General features: G+C 40.2%; 1 protein-coding gene across 1 annotated transcript; it reads right to left on the bottom strand.

Moving 5' to 3' along the window:
- Nucleotides 1-3,967: 3,967 nt before the first annotated feature.
- Nucleotides 3,968-8,677, bottom strand: LOC110495589 (gastrula zinc finger protein XlCGF7.1-like). Its single transcript, XM_036981913.1, has 2 exons — nucleotides 8,331-8,677; nucleotides 3,968-5,052 (listed from the first exon to the last, which is right to left on the bottom strand). Exons 1-2 carry the CDS (start codon nucleotides 8,560-8,562, stop codon nucleotides 4,349-4,351), a joined length of 936 nt encoding a protein of 311 aa, XP_036837808.1. The 5' UTR covers nucleotides 8,563-8,677; the 3' UTR covers nucleotides 3,968-4,348.
- Nucleotides 8,678-13,044: the final 4,367 nt, after the last annotated feature.

The following is a 13,044-nucleotide window of genomic DNA, read 5'->3' as shown; positions in this document are numbered from 1 at the left end:
TTGATTTGGAATCTTTTGGACGTCACAGCAATCTTGAGGGAATTCTATTTGAATTCTATTTGAGTCAGAAAATGATATTAATATGATAGGTAAGCTATAGAAAACCTTGCAGAAAACCTATACAACTGACAATCTCTTAGAAAAACTACTGGAACCAAGATTTAACAATAACTGATATTGTAGCTGGGAAAAATAGAAAATCACATCAACTGGATGAGTCACTATTATGTAGGTGGATGGAAATGATCCAGACATTATGTTGAATATAACAATAATAAACTACACTCATCAATCTGACTCCATTACTATGTGAATGCTACAGACCTAGAATCGTATCCAGTGGGTATAGCCAAGGTTGCGAACCTTTTGTCACCTCTCGGAATACTATAAGATGCAAGTGTCTAGGTTTACCGTTCTGCAATTATTAAGAGGCTGAGGAACAAGGAGCTCATATTTTACAATCTATGTCTTAGCATTAAATTAAGTTAACCTTAGCGCAGAGATGCACAGTTAGACCGAGCATATATGCTATGTACAGTGCATTCGGAAAGCAAACTAACCGCACGTGTTTTCTGACTCCCTACGCCTATGTTACAACAATCTTGGCAAAGGAGAAATGCTCACTAACAGGGACAAAATTCTGAGAGAAATAATATTTTTTGGAGTGTGAAAAATTTGCCAGAGCGGCAAAGATTACTGTTTGATTTGAGATGGGAGCTCCTCCCTCCCTGCTTTTTCCATTGACATGACGGGCCATTGCCCGGTTCAACCCTGGCCAGTGTAATAAAACGCCCTCAATGAAAGTGCACTCAGTGAGAAAACACAATTAAAAATGTTTAAGTACTTTTAATTTAACAAAATTATGAATACACTTGGTTTAACTGCACAATGTTATTTCAATATGGTTCAATAGGGATAAATGATAGATTAGTCAAACAGGGAGCAACCAAAATGGAGGTCTGGTGAGGTGACCAAACAATAGTGCCACTACATGGAAACATTCATTCTTGAATTGAGGTGGCCTTCCAACTTGCAAATCCTTTCAACACCCCATTGTTAGAGCTTTATATACTGTACTACTGGACTACATAGAGGATCAGGCTGTTGAAATGCAGTTGATTATGTAAATAGTCTTGTAGAACTCTGGTATTGATGGTCCATTTCAGGGTGAGTCGTTGATATGAATGTTCAGAGTGAAAGAGATGTGAACTCTCCTGTGATGGTCCACGTCTACCACACACTTTCATGTGTTAATAAGCACCACAGCATTCATACATACAGTAGAATGGGAGGGGTGTGGCATGCACAGGGAGGGACCAGACTTCTATTTAGGACTGGGATCCTATCCAGAGTTGACAGTCAGGACAAACCCAGCCTGCCTCTCTCCTTCCATACTACAAACCTACAGTGACTGGGTCCTGATTGTGGCAGTGTAGCCTAGTTTGCACTGCAGGATCCAGAGATGGCATCAGTAGGCAGGTTTCCATTGACCCAGGTTTATTAAACAAGGTTTATTAAACAAGGTTTATTAAACAAGGTTTATTAAACAGAAAATCCGGAAGCATTGAAGAACCACAGTGACATTACGTGGAGGCGTAAGAATGGTGCTGCTAAGATCAGAGATTCATCTCCTGAGTACATACTGTACCTAGTCCCCTGAATACAAACCAAGTAATCTTACATACAGGACTTCAAGTAGTAAAATAGTGAACTACTCCTTTAATGGAGTGGTATGCTCTGTGAAAGGGATGTTTTCACAACGCCAGAAATGTTGTATGTTAGCAATCAAGTCTTCAAGATAGAGAAGTTGGGGGTGGCAGGTAGCCTAGTGGTTAGAGCATTGGGCCAGTAACCAAAAGGTTGCTAGATCGAATCCCCAAACTGCCAAGGTAAAAAATATTGTGTTCTGCTCCTGAACAAGGCAGTTAGCCTTGGAACAGCGGGTTGGCATTTTAAATAAGAACTTGTTCTTAACTTACTTACCTAGTTAACAAAAAAAAATACTTTCAGTACAGTGGAAAATGTCTTTATGATAATTGCATATCATTTGAATCATCCCACTTTTTGCTGTGTACTGCAGTGTTTCCCAATCCTGGTCCAGGGGACACAAAGGGGTACGCTTGTTTTGTTTTTGCCCCTAACACTCACACACTGGATTCAACTAAACAACTCAAGCCTTTGAATTGACTAAGGGATGTGAGTGCGAGGGCAAAAACACACATGTACACCCCTTGGGACCAGGACTGGGAACACAAATAGATTTCTTCAGTAGCATTATTCCCCATGCCACAAGGCTGGTCCAGGAATGGTTCCAGAACATGACAGTGAATTCAGCTTACTGCAGTGGCCTGCCGAGTCACCTGATCCAAATCCAATTGTGCATCTGTGGGAGGAGATGGAACGAGCTATTCAAAGTAGTGATCCCACTCCCAGCCAACCCGACACAACTGTGGGGAAGCATTGGTGTCATCGTGGACCAGCATCCCTGTGAAATGCTATCAACACCTTGGACAGTCTATGTCCTGACAATTTGATGCTGTTCTGAGGACAAACAGGGGTGCAACTCCATATTAGGAAGGTGTTCCTAATGTTTTGGACACTCAGTGTATATCAGATAAAGATGGTGTGATGATCAGTTTTCAGCTTTAGTTTGGGTGGATTGTTTTATATTACTAAACTTTTGTTTAATGATAAACAGGCTATGAATCAAACGTTATTTGGGGGGTATCTATACTTTACTATTTATATTGTTGACAACTTTTACTTCACTACATTCCTAAAAAAAATAATGTACTTTTTACTCCATACATTTTCCCTGACACCCCCAAAAAATTGTTACATTTTTTTATGATTAGCAGGACAGAAATGGTCAAATTCACACACTTATAAGATAACATCCCTGGTCCTCCCCACTGCCTCTGATTTGGCAGACTCACTAAACACAAATGCTTAGTTTGTAAATTATGTCTGAGTGTTGGAATCTGCCCCTGGCTATCCGTGATATAAAAAAACAACTCAATTGTGCCATCTGGTTTGCTTAATTTCAGGAATTTGAAATTATTCATACTTTAACTTTTGATACTTAAGAATATTTACAACCAAATACTTTTACTCAAGTAGTATTTTACTGGATGACTTTCACTTGAGTCATTTTTAAGGTATCATTACCCCAGTTCTCCCATCAGCATGAAACAGCAGGAACCAGGGATTCATCAGACCAGGCAATGTTTTTAAAATTCTCCAGTGTCCAGTCTTTTCATTCCTAGCCCACTGCAACTGCAGTCTCTTGTTTTCTGCTGGAAGCTAATGGGGATCCATAATAAAAACAACATCATTAACAATTATAGTTTTCACCTGGGTTCACCTGGTCAGTCTATTTCATGGAAAGAGCAGGTGCCCTTAATGTTTTGTACACTCTGTACATGTTGTGTCTACCAGCTCTTTCCCACAGGAAACTGCAAAGGGAAGCCGTGCCACCCAGTCAACCATCAGACTCCATAGTGAGACGCCTCACAGAGGATATTCAACCCTAAGGGCAAATCCAAGGTCATCTCAATATCTTTACAGTAGAAGCTAACAAAACACACCAAAATTGACAAGGTGCACACTGATCAGTAAAGTAAAGAGAGGATAACATTCTACAACGCTCCCTTTTATCTGCATTGTTCTCTCACAGTGAGAAACAATAGGACAACAATAGTGTTCTATACACTTTCATCATTTGATCCAATTCAACATCGCCAATTATTTAATGACATGAGAATTAAGCGGAGTGGCTAACCTTAGCGGGTCTGAGAGAACTGATGAGGCCTCTCCTTTATGTACACAATGGTGTCTTTTTAAAATGGCCCAAATTGTAGAATCTCTTCTCACTGTCAGTGCAGTGATAAGGCTTCTCTCAAGTGTGTATCAGTTGGTGTGTCTTTACATTGCCAATCTGGCCGGAGAAAACTCCTGCCACAGTCAGAGCAGAAGTAAGGCTTCTCTCCTGTGTCTGTTCTCTGATGAACTTTTAGCTCAGCTGTTGTTTACAAAAATAATAACATAGTCAGATCAGTGGTAAGTCTTCTCTTCTTTATGTGGTAAGTCTTCTCTTCTTTACCTTGGTGTCTTTTTAACAGGCACATTCCACAGTCAGAGCAGTAGTAAGGCTTCTCTCCCTTGTGTGTTCTCTGATTAACTTTTAGGTGAGTTGATGTGAAGCATTTTACACAATTAGAGCAGGATTAAGGCTTCACTCCTGTATGTATACGTTCATGTGTTTTTAAGTGGCCCAGTCGAGAGAAACTCTTTCCACAGTCAGAGCAGGAGTAAGGCTTCACTCCTGTATGTATACGTTCATGTCTTTTTAAGTTGTCCAGTTTAGAGAAACTTTTCCACAGTCAGAGCAGGAGTAGGGCTTCTCTCCTGTGTGTATACGTTCATGTGTTTTCACGCTGTTCAGTTGAGAGAACCTCTTTCCACAGTCAGAGCAGGAGTAAGGCTTCACTCCTGTATGTATACGGTCATGTATTTTTAATTCACCCAGTTGAGAGAAACTCTTTCCACAGTCAGAGCAGGAGTAAGGCTTCACTCCTGTATGTATACGTTTATGTGTTTTGAAGTGGCCCAGTCGAGAAAAACTCTTTCCACAGTCAGAGCAGGAGTAAGGCTTCACTCCTGTATGTATACGTTTGTGTGTTTTTAAGTCATCGGGTCGAGAGAAACTCTTTCCACAGTCAGAGCAGGAGTAAGGCTTCTCTCCTGTGTGTACACGTTCATGTCGTTTTAAGGTGCCCAGTTGAGAGAAACTCTTTCCACAGTCAGAGCAGGAGTAAGGCTTGTCTCCTGTATGCACTCTCTGATGAACTGTTAGAACCTTTGATGTTGAGAAACTCTTCCCACAGTCAGTGCAGGAATACAGGTTCTCTCCTAGGTGTATTTTTAGGTGTATTTTTAGTGTTGATATAACTGAAAAATTCTCCTCACAATGTGGGCAGTGGTGAGACCTCTTAGCTCTGTGATCTTCCTGCTGTTGCTCTCTGGATGTAGAGAATGTCTCAACATGGTTTCCTGTTTGAACAAAATCAGAAGAACCAGTCAGTTGTGAGATATACACTACAGGTCAAAAGTTTCAGAACACATACTCATTCAAGGGTTTCTTAATTTTACAATTTTTCTACATTGTAGAATAATAGTGAAGACATCAAAACTATGAAATAACACTTGGAATCATGTAGTAACCCAAAAAAACATACAACATAAAAGTGTTAAACAAATCAAAATGCATTATATTTGTGATTCAGCAAATAGTCACCCTTTGCCTTGATGACAGTTTTGCACAATCTTTGTATTCTCTTACCATGAGAAAGAGATTTCCCCAATCTTCTCTTCTTCATCTTTAATGTTGACATTCAGTTTCAGTGTTTGACTGCAGTCTTCCAGCTTCACTGATGTCATCTCTGGACCCTGCAGTGCAAACTGGGCTCCACTGTCACAATCAGGACCCAGTGACTGTAGGCTTGGACTCAGTGTGGAAGGAGAGAGGCAGGCTGGGTCTGTCCTCACTGTTGATGTTGACATTTATGGCACTTTCTTTATCCTCAAAAAAATATATGATATTTCTTCTTGTTCAATCATTTAATTCAACGCTTGACTTGGACTGATATGTGTGCCGGTACTCATTTTTAGGTTCAGGAGCTCCAAAATACTGTTGAGCTAATATTCTATAAGAGGAACATGAGCTCAAACAGTAGAAGTTTGAGGTGCTGGTACTCAGCACCAGTGAGCTGCAGTCCAAGTCAAGCACTGATCTCATTTCAATAGATCAGGTAGATAAGCATTAAAAACAAAACATTAATTCATAAAAAATTAGACAAAGTACCTGCTTTAAATTTGTATACACAACGTAAGTGCACTTAACCTCTAGTAGATTTTCCCAAATTCGCATAAATGACCCAAAAACCATTTAATACAAGGTTTCAGTATGCTTTAAGCAGCAATATGTACTATTTTCCTGAATAACCTTGTATTCGCTGTATTATTTAAATCAAAAGCCTACAGTATTTCCCGTTCACACCATAGTAATATTTACAGATAAATATAGAAACAACTGAATGTGTCTCAATATTAGTACACATGTAGAAACTGATAATCATTACATTCAGCTCCAAAACAGTAGTGTAACTGTGAAATTGTTTCTCTCTGCTGCACCCTCACTGCCTGCACTGAAGTCTGACGCAAACCGACTGGGCGCTTCCATTTTACCAGCTTGTGAATATTCCCTTTCATGGAGCTCTACGGACAATTCCGTCGACCTCATGGATTGGTTTTTACTCTGACATGCATTGTCAACTGTGGGACCTTATATAGACAGGTGTGTTCCTTTCCAATAATGTCCAATCAATTGAATTTACCACAGATGGACTCCAATCAAGTTGTAGAAACATCTCAAGGATGGAAACAGGATGCATCGGAGCTCAATGTCGAGTCTCATAGCAAAGAGTCTGAATAGTTATGGAAATAATGTATTCTGCTTCAAATTGTTGATAAAATTTGAAAAACATTTCTAAAAACCTGTGTTTGCTTTGTCATTATTGGGTTATTGTGATGTCATGGGGTATTGTGATGTCATTATGGGGTATTGTGATGTCATTATGGGGTATTGTGTAGATTGATGAGGAACATGTTTTATTTAATCCAGTTTTAGAATGAGGCTGTAAGTAACAAAATGAGGAAGAAGTCAAGGGGTCTAAATTCTTCCTGAATGGGAGAGGGGATACCTAGTCAGTTGTACAACTGAATGCATTCAACTGAAATGTGTCTTCCACATTTAACCCAACCGCTCTAATCAGAGAGGTGGAGGGGGGGGCTGCCATAATCAACAACCACGTCTTCAGTGCCCGGGGAACAGTGGGCTCATGGACAGAACATCAGAACAACATATTTTTACCTTGTCAGCTCAGGGATTCGACCCAGCAACCTTTCGGTTACTAGTCCAACGCTCTAACCACTAGGCTACCTGTAGTATTTATATAAGTAGGCTGTGAAATACAAAAGGGGAATAAAACTATTCTATAAGTATCATGAAAATGTTGAGCTCTATCATCCTCCACTCACTATCACAAGGGTTAGGTAACTACACAGACTCATTTCATATCATCCTCCACTCACTATCACAAGGGTTAGTAACTACACAGACTCATTTCATATCATCCTCCACTCACTATCACAAGGGTTAGTAACTACACAGACTCATTTCATATCATCCTCCACTCACTATCACAAGGGTTAGTAACTACACAGACTCATTTCATATCATCCTCCACTCACTATCACAAGGGTTAGTAACTACACAGACTCATTTCATATCATACCTCCACTCACTATCACAAGGGTTAGTAACTACACAGACTCATTTCATATCATCCTCCACTCACTATCACAAGGGTTAGTAACTACACAGACTCATTTCATATCATCTCCACTCACTATCACAAGGGTTAGTAACTACACAGACTCATTTCATATCATCCTCCACTCACTATCACAAGGGTTAGTAACTAACACAGACTCATTTCATATCATCCTCCACTCACTATCACAAGGGTTAGTAACTACACAGACTCATTTCATATCATCCTCCACTCACTATCACAAGGGTTAGTAACTACACAGACTCATTTCATATCATCCTCCACTCACTATCACAAGGGTTAGTAACTATAGACTCATTTCATATCATCCTCCATTCACTATCACAAGGGTTAGTAACTACAGACTCATTTCATATCATCCTCCACTCACTATCACAAGGGTTAGTAACTACAGACTCATTTCATATCATCCTCCATTCACTATCACAAGGGTTAGTAACTACAGACTCATTTCATATCATCCTCCACTCACTATCACAAGGGTTAGTAACTACACAGACTCATTTCATATCATCCTCCACTCACTATCACAAGGGTTAGTAACTACAGACTCATTTCATATCATCCTCCACTTCACTATCACAAGGGTTAGTAACTACACAGACTCACTTCATATCATCCTCCACTCACTATCACAAGGGTTAGAAACTATACAGACCTCACTTCATAGAACTTTAAAAACACTGGCAGTTTGTCTACTTCACTTCTTTATTCTACTCTCTGAACACTCCAGATAGCTCAGTTAATAAAACAAATGCTGACAATATTGGTGTCAAACCATGAAAGTGTCAGTAGCATGAAATAAACATCTACCTTCTCATTGAAACAGTTCATCATGAAACAGTTCTACAGCAACTTTTCATACACAGTGGGAATTTGGAATGAACAACAAAATTAGACAGAACCTGCCCTTACCATGAGAAACAGATTTCCCGATCTTCTCCTCCTCTTCTTCATCTTTAATGTTGACATTCAGCTCCAGTGTTTGACTGCAGTCTTCCAGCTTCACTGATGCCATCTCTGGATCCTGCAGTACAAACTGGGCTCCACTGTCACAATCAGGACCCAGTGACTGTAGGTTTGGACTCAGTGTGGAAGGAGAGAGGCAGGCTGGGTTTGTCCTCACTGTTGATGTTACCGGCCTCATACCTGAGTCGGCAAGTAGTAGAAGAGAAACAGACCCAAAAGTTATTTTATTGAAAGTTCTGGCAAGGTCTTTCTTCTCTATAAAATATATTCTATTTTTTCTTGTTCAATTATCTAATTCAGTGCTTCACTTGGACTGAAATAGTTGTCGATACTCATTTTGGGTGCCGCTACTGTTTATATTTAAGTGCAGGAGCTCCACAATACTTTTGAGATAATACTTAACCTGTAGTAGATAAATGCATAAAAGACTCAAACCATTTAGTACAAGGTTACGGTTTGTTTTAGGCATCACTATGTGACATTTTAATTGATAACCTTTATTCACTGTTTTACTTCAAAAAACAATTGTATTTCCTGTTCACACCATAGTAACGTTTATAGATAAAGACAAACTGAATGTGTCAATATTATTATACATGTAGTAAACCGATAATCATTACATTCAGCTTCAAAACAGTAGAGCAACCGTGGTCATGGATCTGAGCTATGCAATCTGGTTTCCGAGCTGGTCATGGGTGCACCTCAGCCACACCCAAGGTACTAAACGATATCATAACCACCATTGATAAAAGACAGTACTGTGCAGCCGTCTTCATCGACCTGGCCAAGGCTTTCGACTCTGTCAATCACCGCATTCTTATCGGCAGACTCAACAGCCTTGGTTTCTCAAATGACTGCCTAGCCTGGTTCACCAACTACTTCTCAGATAGAGTTCAGTGTGTCAAATCGGAGGGCCTGTTGTCCGGACCTCTGGCAGTCTCTATGGGGGTGTCACAGGGGTCAATTCTCGGGCCAACTCTTTTCTCTGTATATATCAATGATGTAGCTCTTGCTGCTGGTGATTCTCTGATCCACCTCTACGCAGATGACACCATTCTGTATATTTCTGGCCCTTCTTTGGACACTGTGTTAACAACCCTCCAGACGAGCTTCAATGCAATACAACTCTCCTTCCATGGCCTCCAACTGCTCTTAAATGCAAGTAAAACTAAATGCATGCTCTTCAACCGATCGCTGCCTGCACCTGCCCGCCCGTCCATCACTACTCTGGACGGTTCTGACTTAGAATATGTGGACAACTACAAATACCTAGGTGCCTGGTTAGACTGTAAACTCTCCTTCCAGACTCACATTAAGCATCTCCAAACCAAAATTAAATCTAGAATCGGCTTCCTATTCCGCAACAAAGCCTCCTTCACTCATGCTGCCGAACATACCCTCGTAAAACTGACTATCCTACCGATCCTTGACTTCGGCGATGTCATTTACAAAATAACCTCCAACACTCTACTCAACAAATTGGATGCAGTCTATCACAGTGCCATCCGTTTTGTCACCAAAGCCTCATATACTACCCACCACTGCGACCTGTACACTCTCGTTGGCTGGCCATCGCTTCATACTCGTCGCCAAACCCACTGGCTCCAGGTCATCTATAAGTCTTTGCTAGGTAAAGCCAAACCTAATCTCAGCTCACTGGTCACCATAGCAACACCCACCCGTAGCATGCGGTCCAGCAGGCATATTTCACTGGTCATCCCCAAAGCCAACTCCTCATTTGACCACCTGTCCTTCCAGTTCTCTGCTGCCAATGACTGGAACAAATTGCAAAAATCACTGAAGCTGGAGACATATCTCCCTCACTAACTTTAAGCATCAGCTGTCAGAGCAGCTTACAGATCACTGCACCTGTACACAGCCCATCTGTAAATAGCCCACCCAACTACCTCATCCCATATTGTTATTTATTTTTGCTCTTTTGTACCCCAGTATCTCTACTTGCACATCATCATCTGCACATCTATCACTTCAGTGTTAATGCTAAATTGTAAATATTTCACCTCTATGGCCTATTTATTGCCTTACCTCCCTACTCTTACTACATTCGCACACACTGCATTTAGATTTTTTCTATTGTGTTATTGACTGTATGTTTGTTTATCCCATGTGTAACTCCGTGTTGTTTTTGTCGCACTGCTTTGCTTTATCTTGGCCAGGTCGCAGTTGTAAATGAGAACTTGTTCTCAACTGGCCTACCTGGTTAAATAAAGGTGAAATAAAATAAAACAGTTCTACAGCAACTTTTCATACACAGTGGGAAGTTGGAATGAAAAACACCAACTTAGTTAGATAGAACCTGCTCTTACCATGAAAAAACGATTTCCCAATCTTCTCCTCCTCTTCTTCAGCTTTAATGTTGACATTCAGCTCCAGTGTTTGACTGCAGTCTTCCAGCTTCACTGATGCCATCTCTGGATCCTGCAGTGCAAACTGGGCCCCACTGTCACAATCAGGACCCAGTGAATGTAGGTTTGAACTCAGTGTGGAAGGAGAGAGGCAGGCTGGGATTGTCCTCACTGTTGATGTTACCGGCCTCAGACTTAATCTGAGTCAGCCTGTAGTAACAATGACCGGACACAAAAGTTAGTGCCAGAACTGCCAAGACTTACTTTATTATCTAAAAATACGGTTTATATTTAGGTGTAGGAGCTCCACAATACTGTTGAGCTAATATTCTAAGAGGAACATGAGCTCAAACAGTAGAAATTTGAGGTGCTGGTACTCAGCTCTGGTGAGCTGCTGTCCAAGTCAAGCACTGATCTCATTTCAATAGATCTGGTAACTAAGCATTGACACAACATTAATTAATTCACATTAGACAAAGTATACACTTTAAATTAGGCTACACAACTGTGAATGCAGTTAATCTATAGTAGACTTCCTGAATTTACATACATGCCCCCAAAAACATTTAGTACAAGGTTGTAGTATGTTTTAGGCAGCACTATGTACTATTTTCCTGAATAATATTGTCTGTATTATTCAATCACTGTATTATTCCAATCAAAAACCAATAGTATTTCCTTTCACACCATAGTAACATTGATAGATAGACAGAAACAACTGAATGTCTCTGAATATTAGTACACATGTAGAAAACTGATCATCATTACATTAAGCTTCAAAACAGTAGTACAATCGTGAAATGGTCTCTGCTGCACCCTCACTGCCTGCACTGAAGTGTGTTGATGCAGACTGAGTGGAAACCGCCCATTTTATCAGCTCGTGAATTTTACACAAAAAAAAAAACGACATGTAAAACGAACCAGAAATCTCAAATAGATTGATCCTTAATGAAAATACCTTGACGAAATTATATAACGTTACATCCACTCAGACTAACCCAAAGTCTATAACTATGTGACTTGTAGAAAAGTGATCACGTTAACCCACGCGGTTTGACACAAAAATAGCACAAAAACCTTCATTAAACGTGATAATAACTTGACGCATTTACTACCTGACATGTTATTTCGATATTATAACGTGCTATTACATACCAGTAGTAATACACGGACACAGAAGTTGTCGTCTCGGCTGCACAATTCTGGCGTATCCTTTATTCTGAAGAATGATGCGCGCCTGCGCGGAACTTCCTGTTTCCCCACTCCCAGTTTCTCAACCCAGAGACGTAAAAACGCGAGACTTCAGAGAACGCTTGCGAAGCAGACCAAGCCTGGGTTTGAGAAGTAAACAATTCTGATACTTTTGCAGCGTTTAATGGGGATCCTAATAAATACCAAAAATATTCCGTTGGCACACACTTGATACATGGCCATTATTTTATCAATTTCATAACTGCAGTGGTTTATTCACAATAGCTCTCAATGCGTATCATACATATCCCAGCATCACATCAGTAGGTATTGGAAATCTACCAGTACATATGTGTCCATTACACATTTTGTAGTCGTCAGCTGGATGAGTGCACTATATATATATGTGTGTCTAGGTCATTATACCCCATTAGACATGCACCTGTCTGGGGAGTGACCATGACTGTTTATTTATTAACCATTGCTATGGCTCTAATGTTTCCATCCCTAATATGAAACCAAACTAAAATTAGTGCAAGGCAAAAAGATAATGGTGGCTCAATGCCAGAGGGGCTAATCATTAACATAAAGAGGAGTTTCTATGTGTGTGACGTAAAGATGAAACCTGTATAAAGAGTGTGTGCCAAGGCTGGAAAGTTAGTAGTTTTCATGAACCAGCAAGGCTGATAATTACTCTGTAATAAAAGTATATTTGAACTCACAGGGGAGAAATGTGTATGTGAGAAATATTATTGACTGAATATTTTCACAACATAGGCAGACACCCTTCACTCTTCCAGCGAAACTCCAGATATAACACACTTTTATCGGTTACCCTGCTCCAAAAAACAATGCTCTCTCCTTCTGCTCTTCTGAGACACATGAAATCAAACCAAACAACTACTGGCCAGTCTTTAGAAATTGGTTGAGGTTTTCCTTTGTGTAATGTTCAGAACGAGGGTCAACTTGTAGTGTAACTGTTAGATCGAGGCGCGTGACCAGAAAGCTAGCTACAGATTGTTTTCCTCCTGTATTGAACACCAGGATCATGCCATCTTCAATTTTATCGATTATTTACGTTAAAAAATAACTAAAGTTGTATT

Source organism: Oncorhynchus mykiss, chromosome 7 (assembly GCF_013265735.2).
Source record: "Oncorhynchus mykiss isolate Arlee chromosome 7, USDA_OmykA_1.1, whole genome shotgun sequence".
Classification (NCBI taxonomy): Eukaryota; Metazoa; Chordata; class Actinopteri; order Salmoniformes; family Salmonidae; genus Oncorhynchus; species Oncorhynchus mykiss.
This window is presented reverse-complemented; position numbering and strand designations above follow the sequence as displayed.